Here is a 26533-nt window from a genome sequence, read left to right as displayed (position 1 = left end):
TTTTAGTGGGAAGACAACTTACACCTGTAACAGAGTTCTAATACCAATTCCATGAATTAGATAAACTATACCAACAAAAGCAATTTTTTGCTGGTATAACTGTCTACACAAGGGCTTTTGCTGGCATAGCTAAATCAGTTTGGGATATCATTTTTTTCCACCTTTTAACTGCATCGCTATGCCAGCAAAACTAAGTGTAGACCAAGCCTTAGGGCTGGTCTACACTGGAGGGGTGGGGGGAATCAATCTAAGATACGTCGAGTTGAGCTACACTATTCTCGTAGCTGAAGTCGACGTTTCTTAGTTCGATTTACCTCGGGTCCTCATGGTGCGGGATCGACGGCTGCGGCTCCCCCGCCGACTCCGCTTCCGCCTCTCGCTCTGGTGGCATTCCGGAGTCGACAGGGAGTGCGTTCAGGGATCAATTTATGAAGTGTGTGCCCACTTCTTGGACACATGTCACTTACCTTGATGAGCCTTTCATCTAGAAATCTGTTTTTTTAAACTTACAAAAGCAAACACTCCTGCCTATTGAAAGATGTCACAGAGTGACTGGCTCTTGCACGAAAGGGAGCAGGGTCCAGTGCATTAGGTCTGATTACCTGCTGCCCAGCTGGGTTTAAGGGAAGGCTCACGTGAGCCTTATACGGGGGAGACAGCCAGTGGTGGGTTGGTGGCAGATGTCTGCCAACACTTCAGGGAGTAAGAAGGCTCCTGTAGGGCCCTAAGATAGCAGGTAGAAGATAGCAGCACAGAAGGGCTGTGGAGAAGGCCGACCAATAGGGAACAGGTGCTGGGAGGGCAGAAGACCTCAGGCAGAAAGGGCTATGCCCAGCTTGGAACTGGAACCGAAGAGTGTTTGAACTCTGAAGGGAAGACAGACCATTAAAAAGGATGGGCTGTGCCCAGATTGGACTGGGGTGAAAAATGAACTTTTAGAGAAAGACTTTAAGGGAAGAGGGGCTGGGCGCAGCTGAAACTGGGATGAAGACTTTATAAAAGTTTTCTTTAGAAAGATTTTGTGCAGGACTTAATAAGTTGGACCCTAGAAAGGGAAACGTTTTGAATATCTGTATTGTGTGGACTTTTTAAGAAAGCCTGAGTTAAGGGGAAATTTGAGACAGGCCTCAGAAGAGCCAGACTTGTCCAGCAGGGGGCACCACAGGTCAGATGAGTCATTTGCTAGAAGCTAAAGGCAGTTTCCATTTCAATCAATGAAGTAATCCAAGCAGTGATTAATTGTTTAAAATTTAATATAAAACCCTAAGTCAATGAACTAGCATCAAAATTAGTCCTGAATATTTCTTGTACATCACAATCTATTTAGAAGTGGTGTATTCTTGTGAACAGATGTCTTCCTACCCTACTTCTCAGCACAGCATAGAGGCCTCAAGTTAGGGCTTGTCTACACAGCAAGCTACTGCATAACAAACCAGGGTGTGAACCTACAGCACATCAGCTTGCCATGAAGTAATATCCCATGTGGGAAATGTTACAGAGCACTGAAAGTCCTGGAGCGTGCCTTGACATACTACAGTTCTTTGTACATATGTATGTACAAAGTAAATTGGTTCTAGATTGTTTTTAGATCAGTTGAAGGTCCCCATGTATTATGAACACAATAACTGCATATGTATTTATGACCCTCATCCGCAGTTATCAAATTCACCAAGCATAGAGATTATCAGTGGTTAGATAGCCCAGATTACACAAGAGGAGGGTGTGGGTCACTTTACAAGGTTTTAACGTCATAGGATTTATTTATCATGCTAAATTACTATTCCAGTAAAATCTCTTCTAAAAGATTGCTATTGGTAGTCCTGATTCATTTGCCCCATATAAAGTTTTCAAATGACAGTCATGTGCCACAAACATCAGTTTATTATTACAGTAACATTTGCTTTAAAACCAGGCATAAGCATTCTGTATGAGATGAGAGGAAAAACTCACTTACCTGCACTGCCGAGCTGTTTATAAAACCTGTACTCTAAATGAAGCTGTGGGGCACGGGATTTTATTGGTTCCTGCAACCAGAGAGTGAGGAAACAAGGGTCAAATTTAAATAAAATTGGTTCTATGGAAATTTTTAAATTTTACGCCGACCCATTGCCACCCAGACAGTTAAACAACAGCATGTAATAGTCCAACACAAGAACCGGCTATTAGTTGTCATCTAAATGAATGGATAAAAAAACCCAGAAACTGCTATAAGAACATTATATCATTTACTATGAAGAACTTCTCTAATTATAGACATTTCGCCTTTTTAAATATCTGAAGTGCCGAGGGGGGAGGGGGACTTCCTATTTAAAGAGGTTCCTGGTTGTGAGCAGCAATTTTAAATAAGCATCGCTCAACAAAGCTTTAATTAATTAAAAAACAACCATGGCCCCGTAATCATATTCTCTGGAAGAAATGACACCAGAGGTTTACCAGCCGCAACCAGTGGATCACTGAAAGTCCACAGGGCCTTTTTGGTGATCATTAACAAATTTTTGAAGCTTGTTCAAAACCACATTTATTTTGCTCTTTTAATCAGTATCTTAATTGTATAAACATATTACCTTGTTCTGAGCAAGTACTGTAAGCTGCATGTATCACGTAAAAACGCCTCATAGTGGATCCTTCCACTTTGAATCATTTAAATATCCCAACGTGAATAAATTAAATATTCAACCATCTTTGATATTTAAAATTTAGTTATCTTGTTGGTTTACAAAAATATAAAATTAAGCATCTTATATGCTCCAGTACAAACTGTACCTCAAATTAATAACTTCTTCACAGCCAACGTTTTCTCAGCTATTCCATCCATGTGTTACACAAAACAAAGCTAGCTTTACTTGCAGAGCATAAAAAACCCCACCACCAAGAAAGATTAACACCTATGTAACTACCAAGCTAGATATCTTTTGTTAAGTGAGGAGGCATGAGAGACTTATTCATCACCCATCTCAACAGGGTGGATAAAAATCAAAGATATCTATATTGAAACTCATTTACAAAACTTTTCTTAGTTCATGGATTACAGACATAATCTGATGGGGTTCCAGGGGCTTCTGTATAGATTATTTAGGTTAATCTTTCTATCTACCCAATGGGACTCAGTGCTCAGTCTAGAAGATACATTCAGAAATGCTTAGTTCCCATACCATTCTCTCACTAGAAGGGAAAACCTATAATGGCAGCAGGCCGTAAAAGAGACCCAGTTTGGGAATATTTTAATGAAGTTCCTCTACCTGTGGGTAAGACAGACATGCGTGCAAAATGCAAACAGTGCAACAAAGAAATGAAAGGCCTGGTTGCCCGAATGAAACATCATGAGACATGTTCCTTCTCCGGAGGAAGCTGCGTTGAAGATGATGAAAGGAACATGTCTGAACACGCAGGTTCTTCAGGCTGGTAAACTTTTATTTCATACTTCTTTTTTAAGGACTGCCTGTCTTCCTTCTCGACTATTCTTGAATTCTCATGTTTGAGCAAACAATATAATTGTTACTCTGTGGTACTATCATTTTAGATGCAGTTGTGATAAAAAAATAAATAGCTGAAATAGGCAGATCTCCCTTTTACAATTTCACCTTTAAAGTAGTACTGAGTGTCAGTGAATGCAATGAGTAATACTAAATGAGCAGTATGGTAATAATAATTAAATAACTGCATTGACTTATTTTGTTTAGGAGAATCCATCCTCAACATACAGGATTCTGAAGACTATCCACCTTCAAGATCACCATCATTTTCTATAGTTTCAGAGTTATCTGCCAATGATAATGTTTCAGTCACATCATTTATGTCACATAGCCACAATATATCACCTGTAGCAAAAAGAAAAAAAATCTCAATCATCCAGGAATAACCTTAGATAAATTTGTGATAAGAACCAGCAGATTACAAAAAGAGGTCATTGATGAAAAAATTGCCCTGTTTGTTTATGCAACAAATTCTCCTTTCCATATGATTGAGAACCCACACTTCATTAACATGGTTCAGTCATTAAGACCAGGCAGGATACAGTCCCAACAGAGCAGATCTCGCAGGAAATTGCTGGATAAAGTGTATGAAAGAGAAACTGAGCAGTGTGCAGAAGGTCTAGAGGGGAAAATTGTTATCCTGAGTCTTGATGGGTGGAGCAATATCCACAATGATCCTGTTGCATGTGCTTGTGTGACAACAGAAGAAGGGAATCTTCCTTACAGAAACAATTGATACATCAGGAAATGCACACACAGCAGAATATTTACAAGTAGCAGTAAAAGCTATAACAAACTGTGAAAAAAAAAATTCAAATGTCTAGTACGCAGCTCGGTCACAGACCATGCTGCAAATGTATCCAAGATGAGAAGTTATTTCAAAGAGAGTCCCAAGCTAATAAATATGCTTGCAGTGCTCATTTGATGCACCTTCTAGCCAAAGACTTCTGTGTTCTGAAAGCAGTGGCAGGAACCAAGTTAACTCTCCCACAAGACATGTGATGGAATTCAGTAGTGGACTGTTTTGAGCAATATATCAAGAACTGGCCTAATCTGATGATAGTTTGTGAACAAAATCGTGAAAAAATAGATGGCACTGTCACAGCCAAAGTTCTCAACATTGGGCTTAAGAGAAATGTTGAACACATACTGAGTACCCTGAAGCCTATTTCTGTAGTCTTGAACAAAATTCAGGGAAATAGCTGTTTTATTGCTGATGCTGTTGAAATTTGGAAGGAACTGAGTGAGATCTTAAAAAGAGAAATATGCAATGACGGAGTTAAATTACAAGCATTCAAAAAAAAAAAAAAAAAAAAAAAAAAAAAAAAAAAACACCCCACGGGACAAGCTCATTTTCTTGCAAATATGCTCAATACTCAGTACCAGGATCAAACCTTAACTGCTGAAGAAGAGGAGTTGGCTAAGACATGGAGATCCAGCAATCATGTCTCCATAATGCCAACTATAATAAACTTCAGAGCTAAGAGTGAACCATTCAAGAAATATGTTTGCTGATGATGTTTTAAAGAAAGTCACACCAGTGAACTGGTGGAAGTCACTTAAGCACTTGGATTCAGAGACTGTTGAAGTGATCATTTCACTTTTAACAGCAGTAGCTGCTTCTGCCAGTATAGAAAGAATATTTTCTTCCTCTGGACTAATTCATTCCAAATTAAGAAATCGTTTGGGACCTGAAAAAGCAGGAAAGCTTGTTTTTCTTTTCCAGATTATGAACAAACAGGAAAATGAAGGTGTAGACGACTGAGTTAGCTGTAGAAGCCAATATTTTAAGTTTCTCATGACCTGGCTGACACAGTCGATTTATTTTTGGTTTTATTTTTTTAAATATTTCATTTAACTATTTTAGTTAAAAACAATTTTAACAAAAGCAAACCTGATTTTAAAAAACTTGAATGTTTAACTAAATTCAAAATTCATATGCTTGTTTTGTTAAAATATTATATATGTTTGCTGTTGAAGAAAAAAATCCAGAATACATAATAATGTTGTTTTAGTTAAATAAAACAATTTAAATGTCTATCAGATGTTCTCCTCCTATACAGCACGGCAAGAAAATCTTCCAAATATTAATGATTAACCTGTTGAACTGGAGATAGTTCACCTCCCAATGACTTCATAAATATCTGTTTCAATTACCTTTGGTAAATGAAATAACCAAACAATCATTCATTTTCTGATATAGCTGTAAAACTAATCTGAAAAGCTTTTTAAAATAAATCACTTTATAAATGTATAGTGTGTACCTTCTAAAAATGAAACCTACATCTCTCTCTGAGTTGTGAAGAATACGTATTAAGGTTATAACAACCAACAAGAATGCACTTTTATGTAGAAATCCATGATTAAATCAAGTCTTCCTGACTAGGGATTTAAATCATGATTTAAATCAATTTGATTTAAATCAAATCCACCCTGCATCTGAAAACCAATGACTGAATATGGTTCAGCTATTAGTGCATTAATCTATTGCTCATACCCAGTGTTGACACTGCAGTAATAATGAAAGTGGAGAGGGATCTATGGCCATGATAGGATTGTTAATGGGTCAAGGGCCTTCAAGAAAGAAGGTTAATACAGAACACGAAGAATCCCAGCGGGAATGGGGGAGATGGAAAGAGGTGGCATATATTTCTTACATATGGAAAAAAAGCTAGCATTTCCTACACAACTTTTTGAACTGGTTCATAACTTGACAAGGAATCCAATCAGACAAAGAGCTACCTAGTCTGCTTCTGAAATTCAGTTTTAAAAGTATGGGTAAGTTAAATCAACCTAGACCTTAGCAGAAGTTTGCCTGTAAAGAAACCAGTTGCTATCTATAAGTGACTTTAATGTTGATTAAAAGATGCTAAACTGCAGCCCCATTGAGTTAAGACTTCTAGGCATCCACAGAAGGTACTCAGTGCAGGCAATAGTTGTACAAGTTTCCCCCACACTGATGCTATATGCTGAGCTCTGACTGGAAGGACAGACCTGAACAGATAATTCAGTCTCTAGTCTCATTTTCAAACCATGTCCTGTCCTGCAAGTTTTCTAGGCCCCAATGTCCATAGACTTCCATTGAGTAAGAACTACAGTTTAAGGCCTCCCCTTCAATTAGTAGAAAGATCGTGATTGGAACTTGAACTGCCTACATGCTGTTCAAAACCCAATCGAGCCTCTTTGTTCCCTAGCAGAAAAGACCTGCCTTGGGCTGAAATCTCTATTGCTCAAATATCCAGAGATTAATCCATGATTAAATGTCTAGAAAGAGACAGCTGGAAGAGCATCATCAAGGCTATTCAGCTCATGCATGGAACAGAAATAGGCTACAGCTTTGCTACATAAGCCCCTCATTTTCAAGTTGGAATCCGGTTGTGACACAGAACTGGAGGAGAAATCTACCCATCCAGTAGACCCACTAACCAGATTACCTCCTGTAAGTGGTGGAAGTAAATTCTGTGACTCAGCCCTGGTCCACACTACAAGTTTATGTCAAATTTAGCAGCGTTAGATCGATTTAACCCTGCACCCGTCCACACGACTAAGCCGTTATTCTCGACTTAAAGGGCTGTTAAAATCGATTTCTGTACTCCTCCCCCGAAGAGGGTTTTAACGCTGAAATCGACCTTGCCAGGTCCAATTTGGTGTAGTGTGGATGCAATTCGATGGGATTGGCCTCTGGGAGCTATCCCAGAGTGCTCCATTGTGACCGTTATGGACAGCGCTCTCAACTCAGACGCACTGGCCAGGTAGACAGGAAAAGGCCCGCGAACTTTTGACTCTCATTTCCTGTTTGGCTAGCATGGCGATCTGCAGGTGAGTGCAGATCTGATCAGCAGAGGTGACCATGATGGAGTCCCAGAATTGCAAAAGAGCCCTCGCATCGACCGAACAGGAGGTACGGAATCTGATCGCTGTATGGGGAGACAAATCCGTGCTATCAGAACTCCATTCAAAAAGACGAAATGCCCAAACATTTGAAAAAATCTCAAAGGGCATGAAGGACAGAGGCTATAATAGGGACCCGCAGCAGTGCCGCGTGAAACTTAAGGCGCTCAGGCAAGCCTACCAAAAAAACAGAGAGGCAAAAGGCTGCTCCGGGTCAGAGCCCCAGACATGCCGCTTCTATGATGAGCTGCATGCCATTCTAGGTGGTGCAGCCGCCACTACCCCACCCCTGTGCTTTGACTCCGTCCATGGAGTAGCACGCAACAGGGATGGGTTTTGGGTACAAGGAAGATGATGAGGGGGTTGAAGATAGCTCACAGCAAGGAAGCGGAGAAACCATTTTCCTCAACAGCCAGGAACTGTTTCTCACCCTGGACCTGGAGTCAGTACCCCCCGAACCCACCCAAGGCTGCCTCCCAGATCTGCCAGGCGGAGAACGTATCTCTGCTGAGTGTACCTTTGTAAATATTATACATGGTTTAAAAGCAAGTGTGTTTAATGATTAATTTGCCCTGGCATTCGCGGCCAGTACAGCTACTGGGAACGTCTGCTAACGTGTCTGGGGATGGAGTGGAAATCCTCCAGGGACATCTCCACAAAGCTCTCCTGAATGTACTCCCAAAGCCTTTGCAAAAGGTTTCTGGGGAGGACAGCCTTATTCCGTCCTCCATGGTAGGACACTTTACCACGCCACGCCCATAGCACGTAGTCTGGGAATCATTGCATAACAAAGCATGGCAGCGTATGGTCCCAGTGTTTGTTGTCATTCAAACAACATCTGTTCTTTATCTGTGTTATCCTCAGGAGAGTGATATCATTCCTGGTCACCTGGTTGAAATAGGGTGATTTTATTAAGGGGACATTCAGAGGTGCCCGTTCCTGCTGAGCTGTTTGCCTGTGGCTGAACAGAAATGTTCCCCACTGTTAGCCACACGGTATGGGGAAGGGTGAAGTGATCATCCCAGAGAATTGGGGGGAAAGGGGGGTTAGTTGGGTTTGTGCTGCACGTTAACCCGAAAACTGCAGCCCCTCCTCCTTTTAAATGGCCAACCCATTTTAAATGGCCAACCCAATGGCTGCTTGGTATGGGAAATGAGGGCGCTGCTGTTTGAAACCATTCCCACATGTTATGAAGGTTAAAGAAGCCAAAAGACTATCTTACCATGGCTGCCTGCAAGCCAAATTCTGTTGCCTGGCCCTGCGTGAAAGATCTCTCACACCAAACCAGCATACCCTCAATAAGAGGCAAAATGCAACCTTGTACCAAAAGCACATGTGCTATGTAACGTTAACAGCAAGGTTTACTGTGAAAGAATCTACCCATTGTTCTCTAAAATGTGTCTTTTTAACTACCACTCTCCCCTTTTTTCCCCCTCCACCAACTGCAAATGTTTCAACGCTCACACTCTCTTCTTCTTCCCAGAGGCTAGCGAAGATTAGAAGACAAAAAACGCATTCGCGATGAAATTTTCTCTGAGTTCATGCAGTCCTCCCACACTGAAAGAGCCCAGCAGAATGCGTGGAGGCAGACAATGTCAGAGTTCAGGAAAGCACAATAGGAACACGAGGATAGGTGGTGGGCTGAAGACGATAGGTGGCGTTAGCTTTGTGACAGAAGGCAAGAGGCAATGCTGAGGCTACTGGAGGAACAAACTGATACGCTCCGGCGTATGATTGAGGTTCAGGAAAGGCAGCTTGAGCACAGACCGCCGCTACAACCCCTGTGTAACCAACCGCCCTTCTCCCCAAGTTCTATAGCCTCCTCACCCAGACCGTCAAGAACACGGTGAGGGGGCCTTTGGGCACCCAACCACTCCATCCCAGAGGACTGCCTAAGCAACAGAAAGCTGGTATTCAATAAGTTTTAAAGTGCAGTATGGCCTTGTCCTTCCCTCCTCCCCCACCCCTCCTGGGCTATCTTGGCAGTTATCCCCCTATTTGTGTAATGAATTAATAAAGAATGCATGAGTGTGAAGCAACAATGACATTACTGCCTCTGCAAGCGGTGATCGAAAGGGGGAGGGGAGGGTGGTTAGCTTACAGGGAAGTAGAATGAATCAAGGGAGGAAGGAGTTCATCAAGGAGAAACAAACAGAACTTTCACACCTTAGCCTGGCCAGCCATGAAACTGGTTTTCAAAGCTTCTCTGATGCGCACCGTGCCCTCCTGTACTTTGCTAACTGCCCTGGTGTCTGGCTGCGCGTAATCAGTGGCCAGGCGATTTGCTTCAACCTCCCACGCCGCCATAAACATCTCCCCCTTACTCCAACAGATATTGTGGAGTGCACAGTAAGCAGTTTTCAGAGTAGCAGTAATAACAATGGGAATATTGGTTTCGCTGAGGTTTATCCAAGTCAGTAAACTGCGCCAGTGCGCTTTTAAATGTCCAAATGCACATTCTACCACCATTTTGCACTTGCTCAGCCTATAGTTGAACAACTCCTGACTACTGTCCAGGCTGCCTCTGTACAGCTTCACGAGCCATGGCATTAAGGGGTAGGTTGGGTCCTATAGGCATTTCAACATCCCCAATGGTTATTTTCTGGTCTGGGAAGAATGTCCCTTGTTGCAGCTGTTCAAACAGACCAGAGTTCCTGAAGATGCAAGCATCATGTACTTTCCCGGCCATCCCACGTTGATGTCGGTGAAACGTCCCTTGTGATCCACCAGAAAAGTACCCCTTGCGGTTTATGTACTTGCTGGCTTGGTGCTCCGGTGCCAAGATAGACGGAACCCATATCCCTATTGCCCCACCACAGTTAGGGAATCCCATTGCAGCAAAGCCATCCACTATGACCTGCACATTTCCCAGAGTCACTACCCTTGATATCAACAGCTCTTTGATTGCATTGGCTACTTGGATCACAGCAGCCCCCACAGTAGATTTGCCCACTCCAAATTGAGTCCCGACTGACTGGTAGCTGTCTGGTGTTGCAAGCTTCCACAGGGCTATTGCCACTCACTTCTCAACTGTGAGGGCTGCTCTCATCTTGGTATTCTTGCACTTCAGGGCAGGGGAAAGCAAGTCAAAGTTCCATGAAAGTGCTCTTACACACGCAAAAGTTTCGCAGCCACTGGGAATCGTCCCAGACATGCAACACTATGTGGTCCCACCAGTCTGTGCTTGTTTCCTGGGCCCAGAATCGGCGTTCCACGGCATAAACCTGCTCCATTAACACCATGATGTCCACATTGCCAGGGCCCATACTTTGAGAGAAGTCTGTGTCCATGCCCTCATCACTCGTCACTGCGCTGCTGTCGCCTCCTCGCCTGGTTTTGCTTTTGCAGGTTCTGGTTCTGCATATACTGCAGGATAATGCGTGTGGTGTTTACAGTGCTCATAATTGCAGCAGTGATCTGAGCGGGCTCCATGCTTGCTGTGCTATGGCGTCTGCGCTGAAAAAAAGGCGCGAAACGATCGTCTGTTGTTGCTCTGACGGAGGGCGGGGCGACTGATGACATGGCTTACAGGGTTGTCACACAGAATGGCCCCTTCAAGGATTGAATTCAAAACCCTGGGTTTAGCAGGCCAATGCTCAAACCACTAAGCTATCCCTTCCCCCACTATTCATGGAGGGAGGGAGCGGGGGAGCAAATTAATACAAATAAATCTGGTCTCTATTATTTTGATCCACTCCATCTCTCATACATCTTAGGCTGGCAACAGACAGTGCAGTACGAGTGCTAGCCATCGTCGTCTCCTGGCTGCTCGCCGGAAGACGGTGCAGTACAACTGCTGGCCATTGTCGTCTCCCATTTATGACCTCACCGAGGCTGGCCAGGAGCACACGTCTGCCCAGGCGCCCCCGACCGACCTCACCGAGGTGGGCTAAAAGAGCACCCAGGAGACTACGACTACCAGTCGTCATGCACCATCTGCTGCCAAAAGGCAATGAGCTGCCGCTGTGTAGCAATGCAGTACCACGTCTGGCAGCACCCAGGAGACGTAAGGTGACAGTGAGCTGAGCGGGCTCCATGCTTGACGTAGTATGTCGTCTGCATGGGTAACCCAGGAAAAAAGGCGAGAAACGATTTATTGCCTTTGCTTTCACCGGGGGGGGGGGAAGAGGGCGGGCTGACGACATTTTCCCAGAACCACCCGTGACAATGTTTTTGCCCCATCAGGCATTGGGAGCTCAACCCAGAATTACATTGGGTGGCGGAGACTGCAGGAACTGTGGGATAGCTACCCACAGTGCAATGCTCCAAAAGTCGACGCTAGCCTTGGTACTGTGGACACACTCCACCGACTTAATGGTCTTAAGTGGGGACACACACAATCGACTGTATAAAATCGATTTCTAAAAAATCGACTTCTATAAATTTGACCTAATTTCGTAGTGTAGACATACCCAAAGAGTGTTTATGCAGAGAGGAATGGGGCAGGATGGTTTCAACTGGTAGAGAAAGATGCAAGAAGAAAAAACTCAGAAGATGCATGACAATATCTAGAGAGATTCTTAGTTTTGTCAATCCAACACCCACAAAGGTAACTCTCCATAGATTAGATCAGGGAATGCTGGCTTTAATTTATCAGAGATAATACCAGGATTCCTAAACTTGCGTCCCATTTAAATTTAAGTGGAATGCTAAGATTCCCTTACAGTGGGCTTTGGAGGGATAAAAAAAATACAGGCAGAACTGCAGCACTGACTCTTGGATTCCAGAGAGGATCCTAAGAACAGTCAGAGCAGTAGGAGATTTTGCACAGAATTCTCTCCTTTGACTTGATCCCAATGATGCAGGCAAAAAGAAAAGACTACTGTTTGCTGTTTCCCTACAGCAAACTTCTTCAGAAGAATATGCTGATCACACAGCTATTTTATTTCCCTGTCAACCTTCAAGTTATTTTCAAGGACGGAAAAGTCTCTTAGGACTTTAGCTCAGCTGAGTCATTGCCAAAGAAAATTTTAAAAAGAAAGCCTCTGCTAGTGAGTAAGACAGAACTACTTGTAATAATTATTAGTCTGAGGCCTTGTCTACACTACGAGAGTAGTTCGATTTTACTTAAATCAAATTTTTGGAATCGATATTGCAAAGTCGAACGTGTGTGTCCACACTAAGGACAGTAATTCGACTTTGTGAGTCCACACTAACGGGGAAAGCGTCGACATTGGAAGCTGTGCACTGTGGGCAGCTATCCCACAGTTCCCGGAGTCCCCGCTGCCCATTGGAATTCTGGGTGGAGCCGCAAATGCCTTCTGGGTAAAAAAAATGTGTCCAGGGTGCTTTTGGGTAACTGTCGTCATCCGTCCATCACTCCCGCCCTCCCTCCCTGAAAGCGCCGGCGGGAAATCAGTTCGCGCACTTTTCTAGTCAGTGACAGCGCGGACGCCACAGCACTGCGAGCATGGAGCACACTGCGACCATCACTGCAGTTGTGGCCGCTCTCAACGCCTCGCAGCTTATCATACACCTTTCCCTGAGGCAGATGCAGATAAGTCAGGCGAGGAGGCTACGTCACCGCGGTGATGGCCTGAAGTCCGAGAGTAGCACAGACCTCTCAGAAAGCAGGGGACCCAGCGCCGAGGACATCACGGTCGCAATGGGTCATGTTGATGCCGTGGAACGGCGATTCTGGGCACGGGAAACAAGCACTGAGTGGTGGGACCGCATAGTGCTGCAGGTCTGGGATGAATCCCAGTGGCTGCGAAACTTTCGCATGCGGAAGGGAACTTTCCTGGAACTTTGTGAGTTGCTGTCCCCTGCCCTGAAGCGCAATGACACCCGGATGCGAGTAGCCCTGACTGTCCAGAAGCGAGTGGCCATAGCCCTCTGGAAGCTTGCAACGCCAGACAGCTACCGGTCAGTCGCGAACCAGTTTGGGGTGGGCAAATCTACTGTGGGGGTTGTTGTGATGCAAGTAGCCAAGGCAATCGTTGATGTACTGCTGCCAAAGGTAGTGACCCTGGGAAACGTGGAGGCGATCATAGATGGCTTCGCAGCGATGGGATTCCCAAACTGCGGTGGGGCCATAGATGGAACTCACATCCCTATCCTGGCACCGGACCACCAGGCCAGCCAGTACATTAACAGAAAGGGCTACTTTTCCATGGTGCTGCAAGCACTGGTGGACCACAGGGGACGTTTTACAAACATCTACGTCGGATGGCCGGGCAAGGTTCATGACGCTCGTGTTTTCAGGAACTCTGGTCTGTTTAGACGGCTGCAGCAAGGTATTTACTTCCCGGACCACAAAATAACTGTTGGGGATGTGGAGATGCCTATAGTCATCCTCGGGGACCCAGCCTACCCGCTAATGCCCTGGCTCATGAAGCCCTATACTGGCGCCCTGGACAGTGAAAAAGAACTCTTCAACTACCGGCTGAGCAAGTGCAGAATGGTGGTGGAGTGTGCTTTTGGCCGTCTCAAGGGGAGATGGAGAAGCTTGCTGACTCGCTGTGATCTCAGCGAAACCAATATCCCCATTGTTATAGCAGCTTGCTGTGTGCTCCACAATCTCTGTGAGAGCAAGGGGGAGGCCTTTATGGCGGGGTGGGAGGTTGAGGAAAATAGCCTGGCTTCTGATTACGCACAGCCAGACAGCCGGGCGATTAGAAGAGACCAGCGGGACGCGCTGTGCATCCGGGAGGCTTTGAAAGCTAGGTTCCTGAGTGAGCAGGGTAACCTGTGACTGTAAAGTTTGTGTACAGAGAAGCCGAACCTGCCCCCGTTTCTTTACCCAGTTAATGTTGACTATCCTCTCCAGTTACATACCCCCTTCTCCCCCCCTTCCAACACACGTTTCGAAATAAAATCAGTTCTACTTTGTTAATGAACACCGTTTTCTTTACTACTGTTTTCGCGGGAATTTTTTAAAACTGGGACGCGGATTGTGGTGCGGAGCGGGTATAGTGTAGTGACGCAAAGAAAGCTTCTAAACTCAAGGATTGACAGGCTCCGCTGTGGTGGGCTGGTTCTTTCAACGGAGCCTGTCACCCCTCCTGATCGGGACTGTGTGTATGGGGGGGCTATGTGACTTTGTGGCAGGGGGAGGACGGTTACAGATCTCCTGCTGTGTGGCTCTGTGATCCTGCCTAAGGACCGCCGCTTAAGATCTGTAACTGCCCTCCCCCGCCACAAAGTCACAGAGCAACCCACCCCCCACTACAGAACATGAAAACCACCTCCCAGACTGACCAGGGCAACTAGTCACTGCACTGTGTATGTGCCCTGCTGCTGTACCTGCCCCCGCCTATGTACCCTGCCAAAGGTGACTGTCCTGTCCAATTACCATCCCCCTTTCCCCCCCTCCTCCAAAAGAACATGATGGAAACATTAGTTAACAGAAACATATTTTTTATTATCAACTACACATGGAACTGGGAGGTGAAACTTGGACGGGGGCTTGTGTCAGGCGGGAAGGAAAGAACTTGTCAAATTTTGGGGAATGAGAGCCTTCTGCTACTAGAGCTCTCTGCAGGGGTGGAGTGAGAGTTGGCGTGGACTCTGCCGCCTCTCCTTCTGTGCACTTTGGGTGAGGGGGGTATGGGACTTGGTGGCGGGGGAGGGCGGTTAGAGATGGACTGCAGTGGGGCTCTGTCCTCCTGCAGAACATCCACAAGGCGCCGGAGCGTGTCCGTTTGCTCCCTCAGTAGTCCAAGCAGGGTTTGAGTCACCTGCTGGTCTTCCTGCCGCCACCTCTCCTCCCGATCCATGTTTGCTTGCTGCATTTGGGACAAGTTCTCCTGCCACTGGGTCTGCTGTGCTGCCTGGGCTCGGGAGCAGGCCATAAGCTCTGAGAACATGTCCTCCCGTGTCCTCTTCTTCCTATGCCTAATCCTCGCTAGCCTCTGGGAGTGTGATGCCAGGCTAGGTTGTGAGACAGTCGCAGATGGGGCTGTGGGAATGGGAAAAAGGGAGTGAATTCCTCAGAAAGATAAATGTAGTTGTGAACAAAGAACATAGTCTTTCTCTGTGAACAAGACCATGCACAGCACCTATCACATGCGCACTCAGCACAAGGTCGAATTCTCGGCCTTCGCATTCAGTGCCTGGGGTCTTGCACAGCACATTTGAGAACCGTGTCAGGACAACGGAATTTCTGTTGCAGGCAGACATGGTAAGCCGTAGACTCGTGGCAGCTTAAAACTTTAATATTAGCAATGGCCTCATTTCACATTGAAATCAATGTCGGTCCCTGCTGCCAGCAATCCGGCAAGCAGGAACTCTGCTCCTGTCCCACACCCTCGCGGCTGTCCCCGGGAACGATCCCTTTCGGCTGCCCCTCTCCCGCCTCCACCGCGTGGCTGCAAACCAGCGGTTACAGTTCTGTAAAGGAACGGTAAAGCAGTCCCAACACTAACATTCCCCTACCTCATTCAAAGCAGGTCACCATGAGCGACATCACCCTCATGAGGATCTCTGACAGCGAGAAAGAGAGAATGCTCCGGGAAAGCCTCCAAAGACCAGGGCCGTATGCCGCCCTGCTGTGCAGAGCAATGATTCCCGAGTACTTGCTTGTCTCGTGGCGCGGCAACGTGTCGTACTACGGAGGACCCAATAAGGCCGCTCTCCCCAGGAACCTAATGCAACGGATTTCCAATTACCTCCAGGAGAGCTTCCTTGAGATGTCACAGGAGGATTTCTGCTCCATCCCCGGACATATAGACCGCATTTTACTGTAGCTGCTGTAGCAGTGACTAAACAGTAGAGCGGCTTGGGCAGGACAATCATGCAAAACTGGACATTTGAAAAAAAATCTAGCAAACTTGCACTGCCCATGACTGAACCGTTAAGCGCCTAGGGCAAACTAATCATGAGAAACCCATTTTTTTAATTGTTAATATTCCTGTTCTGTTAAAAATAAATGTTTAGATGTTTACAACACTTACTGGCTGATCCTTCCCCAGATTCTGTGTCCGGGGTAACGGCTGGGGACGGTTGGTAGGGGATCTCTGTAAGGGTGATGAAGAGATCCTGGCTGTCGGGGAAACCAGCGTTGTGAGTGCTGTCGACTGCCTCGTCCACCTCTTCTCCTTCCTCATCTTCCCCGTCCGCTAACATGTCCGAGGATCCGGCCGTGGACAATATCCCATCCTCAGAGTCCACGGTCACTGGTGGGGTAGTGGTGGCGGCCGCACCTAGGATGGAATGCAGTGCCTCGTAGAAACGGGATGTCTGGGGATGGGATCCGGAGCGTCCGTTTGCCTCTTTGGTCTTCTGGTAGCCTTGTCTCAGCTCCTTGATTTTCACGCGGCACTGCGTTGCATCCCGGCTGTATCCTCTCTCTGACATGTCTTTAGAGATCTTCTCGTAGATCTTTGCATTCCGTTTCTTGGAGCGCAGCTCGGAAAGCACGGACTCATCACCCCTCACAGCGATGAGATCCAAGACTTCCCGATCAGTCCATGCTGGGGCCCTCTTTCTATTCTGAGATTGCACGGCCATCACTGCTGGAGAGCTCTGCATCATTGCCAGTGCTGCTGAGCTCGCCACAATGTCCAGACAGGAAATGAGATTCAAACTGGCCAGACAGGAAAAGGAATTCAAATTCAAATTTTCCCGGGGCTTTTCCTGTGTGGCTGTTCAGAGCATCCGAGCTCGTACTGCTGTCCAGAGCGTCAACAGAGTGGTGCACTGTGGGATAGCTCCCGGAGCTATTAGCGTCGATTTCCATCCACACCTACCCTAATTCGACATGGCCATGTCGAATTTAGCGCTACTCCCCTCGTCGGGGAGGAGTACAGAAGTCGAATTAAAGAGACCTCTATATCGAACTAAATACCTTCGCGGTGTGGACGGGTGCAGGGTTAATTCGATGTAACGGCGCTAACTTCGACATAAACGCCTAGTGTAGACCAGGCCTAAGAGTCCTTTGTATATTACTGGCTTCTTTCCATAAAGGGAATCATTTATACCATTGCTAAACAATCTTCATAAAACCTGTTTAGTATAGAAAAAGCAGAAAACAGCTGGATTTCTGTTTTTGCTAAAGCTGTAGGAGCCTATTTCATGTACATTCTTCAACTGAATAAGTTTACAAATTGGATCTTTATTGTACAGTATGATCTGAGGAGCCCACCAGACCTAATCCTGGTATTGACAGACTCCCTAGGTAGATTGGGCACACCACCCACACCAGCTTTTTAAAAGCTTCAGGTGCACTTAATTTCTATGTGCAGTGAATGGAGTGTATTAGCTGTATGTGCAAGTTAGATACACATTTGCACACTTCAAAACTTTCAGAAAGTAGGCTCTGAACTTTTCTGATTCCACATCTGTGAAAATGGAAAGAAATGTTAATGTTTGTAAAGTGTTTTGAAGATTCTTGACGTCCTGATTTTGATTATGGGCTCTTCCTTCCCTTCCCATCTCAGTACTATTTTCCTGGCTTTTCACCTTCACAGTTCATAATCCACCTTGATCCAACTGTAACATGCTTCCTAATTAATTAATTAATTAATTAGACATTCAGCTCTAGACCAGCTCCCCAGTCATCACCTTAAGCATTCTCTTAACCGTATCTTCACTAAGCATTGCTGTCCACTCTTGGCCCCATTTCTCCCTATTTTGTGCAGGTATCGTGTGTGCCACTATTTCAGTTGTACAGCTATCTGAACAAGTTAGTGACTAAACATTTATGCACTCAAAGCTACTTCACGAATACAAGAAATCTGGCCACTTCAATCAACAGAAGAACTGAAATTCTTTGGCTGCTTGCAAGAAGCATTTTTTCTTCAGAAGCTTTGCCGTGGTTTTGTCAAAAGGTTCTGAGTAATTTTCTGCTCAGTATTTGGATGCCATGATTAATCTGACTAGAGAATCTACTCCCAATTCTCAGTTTATACACACTTCCTTGGTATAGGGTAGGATGCCTTCAACTGCACAGCATAAAAAGATAAACATCCACTACAGGAGAAGTCTTGCAAGAAGTCTTTTGCAAAACAGTGAAAGAACTCACTGTACAAAGACGACCACACCTACGTCGAGAGCCCTCAAATTGGCTGGGAGCAACTAGAAGTATTCCTCCAAAATGGTCTGGCTGATGTTTTTACCCCAAAATGAAAAATGAAAGGAAGCTATGGGTTCCAAACTAGCTCAGTATCATAAGAGATGCAGGTGGAGGTAGAAACAGTGAGGATTTACACAGCTCTACAAGAAAGTAGTGAGTGTCCTTGCCTCCCTTACGATGGACAGCCAACTAAGTACTGCAAAAGGACATTTCTCTTTACTGCTGACCTGATCTTCATAAAAAGACCAGATAGTTTGGACTTACTCCCAAGGAGAAAGTCCAAGATTTACAGAGGCACAGACTATACTCTCAAAACCAGAAACAACAACAGTGGAGATCGGACAGCCCAAGAAGCAAATGCACTGTATGCCTAACCAACATGCCCTGCAAACACTAGGTTCTCATGGGTAGGAACTGCCTTTCTTCCCTCCATAAAAAAGGAAGGACTGTCTTGTCAGCGGAATTCCTCTCAGCTGCTGCCTGTACACAGAAGTAGCATAGCTCTCCTTCAGTGCAAAATAAGAGAAGCTGGGCATGCAGTTCATATTCTGCCCTTTGTTCTAATGTCTGAACTAAATTGCTTGATGCTTCCTGTGGGAGAAGGGCATACACCTCTGAAGCTCCTTCAGTAGCTTGAAGACCTCTCAGGAATCAAGAGATAGTTTTAGCTGTTACCTGAATTGAGAGTGAAATCTCTCTGCTTCTCTCTTCCTGGCCTTGAGAACAGAGGGTTTGGAACCATGTAGTTGGTCAATCTCCTCCAAGCAACAGTTTGGAGCTTCCTAAGGAGACGGACACACTGACCACACTTAAAAGTAGGCAACATCTACCAGCTGCACACTACTACTAAAGCCCATGAAGGGACTGTCTGATATAAAATGCAAGACTAAGAATTCTAAATACACTTAAAAAAAACAAACCCAATTCAGGTAACACAGATGGAAGTTGAAATTTATATATTCAAGCTTTGTTTAAATTTCTGTAATTAAAGAATACCTGAAACAGGTCCTAAATGGTTGAGGTTCAGTTAAGTGTCTCTGTCACCTCTTTCCTGATTAAGTGTTGTGAAACACCTCAGTTTGGTGTAGTACATGTTTGGGGGGAGGGATAGCTCAGTGGTTTGAGCATTGCCCTGCTAAACTCAGGGTTGTGAGTTCAATCCTTGAGGGGGCCTTTTGGGGATTTAGTTGGGGATTGGTCCTGCTTTGAGCAGGGGGTTGGACTAGATGACCTCTTCTGCATCCGAAGAAGTGGGCTGTAGCCCACGAAAGCTTATGCTCTAATAAATTTGTTAGTCTCTAAGGTGCCACAAGTACTCCTGTTCTTCTTTTTGCGGATACAGACTAACACGGCTGCTACTCAAACTCTTCTAACCCTGATATTCTATGATTCTTATTTTACAAGACACAGAGGATAGGCGACTTGGCTCTGGCAGACCTGCTAGACTTTAACCAAGTTAGACAATTTCCCTGACTCCTACTCCCATGTTTTAACCACTGTCAGACCACAATTTGTCTATTTGTATTATAGAGGGGCAACTGATCAAAAGGAAAGCTGTATTCCAGCCATTTGCTATGCTTCTTTAACAAAATTTTGCAATCACAATTCACTGCAGCTGTTGGGGGAAGGAAGAGACGCAAGAACCCACATCATGTGTTCTCCGTATTACAGGCATTGTACATGAACTGAGCACCATCTCCCTTGAGGCACATAATACTGGGCATGTGAAAACACTCAGGCACTCTTTACCCAGATTCCCAAAAGTCAATTGCATGCCACTAAAAGGACAGAATCCAGACATTTTTCAAGTTTTTCATTGTAATAAATCCTCTATAGCTGCCCACCTGATTATGCATAAATAAGGTGGTCTGGATGAAGGTATAAGTAATTCAGGGAGCACTGTGTTCCTCATTTTTGGGCACGCCTCAGATTAAGCTGGAAGGAAACCGAGCTCTTGGAAGATGTGGCAGGCAAGGCTATATCTACCCTAGCAAACTCATGTCATTGTCATTTGATGAGTTTAAGGTATGACACCATAGTTTTGGAGTTGCACCATCCCCAAAAGAGACCTCTTTTCAGCTGAGATTTTCCTCTGCTTCCTCCATCACTGCTCACAAAGAATATGGAGCACTGCACAGCGTGATCTCTCCTTTTAACCTGTTTTGCTGCAGCCTGACAACTTATCAGTAACTTGGGCACTGCACACAAAATGGAAAGCTTCTTACGTGACATGGATAAACTCTGGCTTACTCAGATATTGTTTAGGAATCAACTATAAAGACAGAGAACTAAAGAATTAGAATAGTTTAAATGTTAAAAACTTGGGTTTTTATGGAATCAGAAAAATGGCTGGTTGATTATGTGTTTCTGGCAGTGCTCAGTGTACTAAGTGCAGTACAAAGGAAGGCACAGTACCTGCCACAACAGGCTTGCAAACTTAAAAAAATAAAAATACTGCTGTGGCAATGAAATCATGGACACAGACAAACATAATTCTAAAGTGGCAACATTTGAACGTATAAGTGATAACCCAAATAGTTAGCACTATTCACTGGGATCTACATGATATTCCCCTATGCCATCATTCCAGTTTAAGAAAGGTGCCACAGCTATGATTTTAAAATTCTCTAAGCATCTATTCTAATTGAAAAGTCTTGTTCTCATATTACCCTAGCCTAGGATGCTCTCACCTCTGTTCAGCCAGAGTCAGGGCCAGCTCCAGGCACCAGCTTAACAAGCAGGTGCTTGGGGCGGCCAAGGGAGAGGGGCGGCACCTGCGGTAATTCGGGGGCGGCAGGTCCCTCACTCCCTCTAGGAGCGAAGGACCTGCTGCCGAACTGCCGCCGCCGATCGCAGCTCCCCCCCCGATCGCCTTTTTTTTTTTTTTTTTTTTTTGCGCTTGGGGCGGCAGAAATGCTGGAGCCGGCCCTGGCAAGAGTTCAGTATAAAATAAGTGTAGGGTGAAAAAGTTGCCTTCTGTGCATGACATTTGCAACTGTCAAGATATTTTTACATAATACAACCATTAAATTAAGATTCTACTTACCAGTTTGATCGCTACATATTCATTGGTATAGAGATTTTTGCCTGTGAAAAAGAGAAAGACTTTCAGTATCACATGTATGACAGACAATATTCCTAGACTAAGTGCAAAAACCAATTTAGACAATTCAATGAACAGACCCAACATAGGTATAATTATTAATAATCCACAATAAGTATAATAGCTCACTAAGCTAGACTAGAAACAGCTTGCACTAATTCATGGCAGACAAAAATTGATTTAAAAAAATTAAATCTGTTTTTTACTTAAAACGGATTTATTTAAATTAATGGCTTTTTAGAAAATAAACGAATATAAATTAAAATAGAAGATTATGACCACCTATGTTAAGGCCTAAACGTACGATCATCTATTACAAATATTAACCAGTACACATCTGCTGCCATTTTAAATAGTCAAACCACTGAATTGGTAGAAGTCACTGGCTAAGCATATCAAACCAGAGTTTGTTGAAGTGCTAAACCAGCTTTTGAAAGTAGTAGCCTCTTCTGCAAGTGCAAAAACAATATTTTCTTGATTTCAGTTTATTCAACTAGTTTAGTTCAATAACTACTTCATTCAAAGTTAAGAAACCAATGGGAGTTGAAAAGGCAGAAAAGCTTGTCTAGAATCAAGTAGGTGTGAGAGGATGAGATATACTAATTCTAAAATCTTGAAGGACATGGTAACCCAAAACAAGTTCAATTCAGTAACTACAGATAATACTTCCATTGTTTAATACATTTTGATAACCTTTCAAAGCGTGCTGGATACATAAGAAAAAAAAGTTAGTTTTTTTTTATTAAATACAAATATTTTAAAAGACTGTTTTTGTGCATTTAATTGAATTGGAATTTCCATCCAAACAGAGCTTGACACAAATTACAAGTAAAAAATTAATCTAATAATTAAGAAATGCGTCAGTCAGTTTTTTAAAATAATAAAACATAACAATTAGGAATCAGAATAAATGTCAGTTAAGCTAACTACCATATATACTCGTTCATTAGCCCATTCGTTTATAAGCCGAGCCCCCAAGATGGATAGGTAAAAATAGCAAAAACTGTATGATCCTTTCATAAGCCGATCCTACATTTCAGGGGTTGGGAAACTTTGGCTCCTGGCCAGTCAGGGTAAGCTGCTAGCGGGACTGGACATTTTGTTTACCTGGAGCGTTGGCAGGCACGGAGCCCCCCAGCTCCCAGTGGCCGCAGTTTGCCTTCCCAGCCAATGGGAGTTGAGGGAAGTGGCGCCACTTCCCGCTGCGCCCATTGGCTGGGAACGGCAAACCGCGGCCACTGGGAGCTGGGGGACTCCGTGCCTGCAGACGCTCCAAGTAAACAAAACGTCCCAACCCACCAGCAGCTTACCCTTATGGGCCTGGAGCCAAAGTTTTCCAACCCCTGCTACATTTTAAAAGTCGGCCTCACAAGAAACACTCAAAAGTTTTGCTAGAATTATTTTAATGTAATCTAACAAAAAACTTGTTGTTATAATAACTGAACAAATATGTATTCATCTTCAAAATTACAGTCAATGTTTTAAATATCCATTTACTGATTTTAAAGTCTAATATTGTTCTAAGGTACTTATTTAAAAAGTCTTAAAATCCTTCTCAGTCCGAATCACTCTCTGATTCACCAAACAGTTCATTAAACTCTGCTTCAGTCACAGCTGCACCTGCATTGTCATTGTAGATTTCAGCAGGGTCATCTTCAGACTCAGATTCCTTCTCATCATTAGCCTCTGTTGTGTCATCATCAAATATGGCATCATCTTCTGACCCTTTGAGTGCATTGCTGATACAGCATTTCTGAAATGATTTTTATTTTCCGAGGGAATGGACACCCACGCTCCTTGACCCACTGGGCGACCAGATTGATTTCAGGCTTCATAAGAGTCCCACCTTTTGTCAAGTTCGCGATGCCTGAGCACATCCATTCAGACCACATTTTGCGTAGCCTGTCTTTAAAGGGTTTGTTCAGGCAGACATCAAGAGGTTGTAGAACTGAAGTTAAGCCTCCAGGTATTACAGCCAAAGTAGTTTTCATTTTTTTGGTCACGTTTTTCCACCTCATCAGTCTTGTGCGCCCTGAATAAGTCCGAAACGAGCATAGCAGGTTTCTTGAAAAGTGCTCCTGGTATCTTATTCCACACTTTTTCCAGCCATTCAACAGTTCCACTTTGATCCATCCATCCCTTTTTGTGTGCACGTACGATGACACCAGCAGGAAATTTCATGTTTCTAGGCAGGAGGGAGCTTTGATCCATTTGCCAAACACGATAAAACCACCGTAAAAATGGATATTTTCATGGCCAGTGGTTTTAATTAAAACTTTTTCACCATCACTGGTTTCCGTTCTGTTGCTCGGGAGATCAAATGTCATCGGTGTTTTGTCCATATTTCCTATTTGTGACTGCTCAAATGCATATTCCTTTCGATATTTTATAATAAACCTTTGGAAAGATTCAATTTTTTTCTTCCAGATCGCTCGGCAGCTTTTGCGCTATCTTTGTTCGCTGACGAAGACAGAGACCATGATGGTTCCTGAAGCGAGTACACCAACCCACCGATGCAACAAACACTGACGGCGTTACTGACTTGTATTTGTCGTCCTTTGACATTTGCAGAGCATACAGACGAATTCCAGTTCTAGTGACAATGTACCCATTTTGTCAACATTCAACAACCCGATTATTGAGATCTTTCTCCAGCTCAGGAAATGAAGTGCACCTCGTTGGACATTTTTTCTTGCTTCTTGACGTATCTTTTTGTGTTTTATTTTTTCACCATTCTCTTACTTGCTTCTCATTGATACAGAATTCACAAGTAGTGCGCAATTATTGTTTGCTTCTGCATATTCAACAATAATTGAATGCTGTGTGATAAGCAGACCGTTTTCTTTTGATTTCACCATTCATTTTAAATACTAGTATGAAAATAATAATCATCATCATGTTACAGATTTTGTAGGACTTTATATAGGAACGTCACCTGCTTTATCACTGTCAAATTATTATTGTTCTTTGTTTATTTCAAAGCAGCCCTGTAGATTGGCATGTCTGTGGCGATAACAGGCTATTTAAATTTTATTAGAGATTCCATCGATTCTGTGCGTTATATTTTCATATTGGCTCGAGACTTACAAGGTCCATTGGTAGAAACGCATGAAGAGATCAAATTACACAGTAGTGGACTGACACTAGTGCTATAGTACTATCGTTCATTGTATTTTTCTGATTGACTTTAAGGTGTAGCATTTTGTGAAATGCATGGGTCAAATGTCATGCAGATCTGCAAAAACAACAGGAGTACTTGTGGCACCTTAGAGACCAAGGTGCCACAAGTACTCCTGCTCTTTTTGCGGATACAGACTAACATGGCTGCTACTCTGAAACCTATGCAGATCTGCAGCACTGCTCTTTTAGCATTCATTTCAAGCCAATCTAGTCCACTAAACAAAGCATTTGCAACTTTAAAAGGCTGCAGTATTGACCTCAATAAATGGGTCAGCAAACTTTGGCTCCCAGCCCATCAGGATAAACTGTTTTGTTTACCTGGAGTGTCCACAGGCATGGAGCCCCTCAGCTCCCAGTGGCCATGGTTAGCTGTTCCCAGCCAATGGGAGCTGCGGGAAATGGCATAGGCCACGGGACATGCTGGCCACCACTTCCTGAAGCTCCCATGGGCTGGGAACCGTGAACTGCGGCCACTGGGAGCTGAGGGACTCCATGCCTGCGGATGCTCCAGGTAAATAAAACGACACTGTATTATATATTCAATTCAATAATTGCATAGAGCTTAAAATCATCAAATTTTGGTGTAGATACGTTGATAAGCCCACCCGCGCTCTTTGATGCTTCATTTTTTAACCAAAAATATTCAGCTTATGAATGAGTATATACAGTAATTGCCTAAACACATTTGTACAGACAGTGTTCTCCTAATTAGCAAAGAGCAGCACAAAATTTAGTGTAAAGGCTCTATTTTGGCTACATTTATTCTGCACCACAGTGCAGATTATGGTGATACGAATAGCAAAGAGTTGCACTTTAACTGTCCCATGTGGATGCTGCTGATACAAACTAAAAGGCACCGACTCCGTGTTAACATAGAGAATTATGTTAACATGAACTTGGCACCTTTTAGTTAGTGCCAGCAGTGTCCACACAGGGTAGTTTGAGTGCAACTTTTTGGCATGCTCTGCAATTCACAGCCCCGTAGTCTGCACTGTGCCGAGTGCGCACAAGCCTTAAATTGAAAATCAATATGTTTTAATAGTTACCAATCACTGAAAATCAACCTCTCTTTAGAAGGATAACTAGAAAACAAATACTAAGCACAATTCAAGTCAATTATTTAAATAGATTTAAATCAGCAAGCTGATTCTGTGGGTATCATATCAGAATGAGAGGTTACGCAAACTGAGACTAGGACCCAAGAATCTAAAGACATACCTAGTTTAGAGTTTCTGGTCCTGTTTTAACTGTTTAATTGCCAATTAAATGAGCTAAATCAACACATTGATAAATGCTAGTTAAGACATTCCACAAACATGTTCTAGAACAAAAAAAAGTTTGTTTAATCCTTGGGCTCAATTTAGAATCATAAACGTAGTGCTGGAAGGGGCCTTGAGAAGTCATTAAGTCCAGCCCCCTGTGCTGATGTAGGGCCAAGTAAACCTAGACCATCCCTGACCGGTGTTTGTTCAACTTCTTCTTGAAAACCTCCACTAATGGGGATTCTCAAGCCTATTCCAGAGAATAACTATCATTATAGTTAAAAACTATATTTAATCTGGATCTCCCCTGCCACAGTTTAAGCCCATTACTTTTTGTCCTAGTGCCAGCAGCCATGGAGAACAATTGATCATCATCTTTATAATAGCCCTTAACATATTTGAAGAGTTAATGAGCTCCCCTTCCCCACCCCCCGTCTTCTTTTCTCAAGAATATACATGCTCTGTTTTTTGTTGTTGTAGGTTTATAAACCTTTCTTCAGAGGTCATGTTTTTTAAATCTTTTATCATTTTTGCTGCTCTCCTCTGGACTCTCCAATTTGTCCACATCTTTCCTAAAGCGTGGCTCCCAGAACTGGACAGAGTACTTCAG

At 43.9% G+C, this 26533-nt stretch overlaps 1 protein-coding gene across 2 annotated transcripts in view; it reads right to left on the bottom strand.

Moving 5' to 3' along the window:
- The window catches only part of CSNK1G1 (casein kinase 1 gamma 1), a 330992-nt gene that overhangs the window by 175545 nt on the left and 128914 nt on the right, over positions 1-26533 (bottom strand). For both annotated transcript variants that reach the window (XM_054041786.1, XM_054041787.1), the window contains exons 3-4: positions 21425-21465; positions 1955-2024 (exon numbers count right to left, since the gene is read on the bottom strand). In XM_054041786.1, coding sequence (XP_053897761.1) covers positions 1955-2024; positions 21425-21465 — 111 coding nt within the window. The remainder of the gene's footprint in view (positions 1-1954; positions 2025-21424; positions 21466-26533) is intronic.

Source organism: Malaclemys terrapin, chromosome 10, assembly GCF_027887155.1.
Source record: "Malaclemys terrapin pileata isolate rMalTer1 chromosome 10, rMalTer1.hap1, whole genome shotgun sequence".
Classification (NCBI taxonomy): domain Eukaryota; kingdom Metazoa; phylum Chordata; order Testudines; family Emydidae; genus Malaclemys; species Malaclemys terrapin.
Note: the sequence above shows the minus strand (reverse complement) of the source record. Positions and strands in the feature narration are given on the sequence as shown.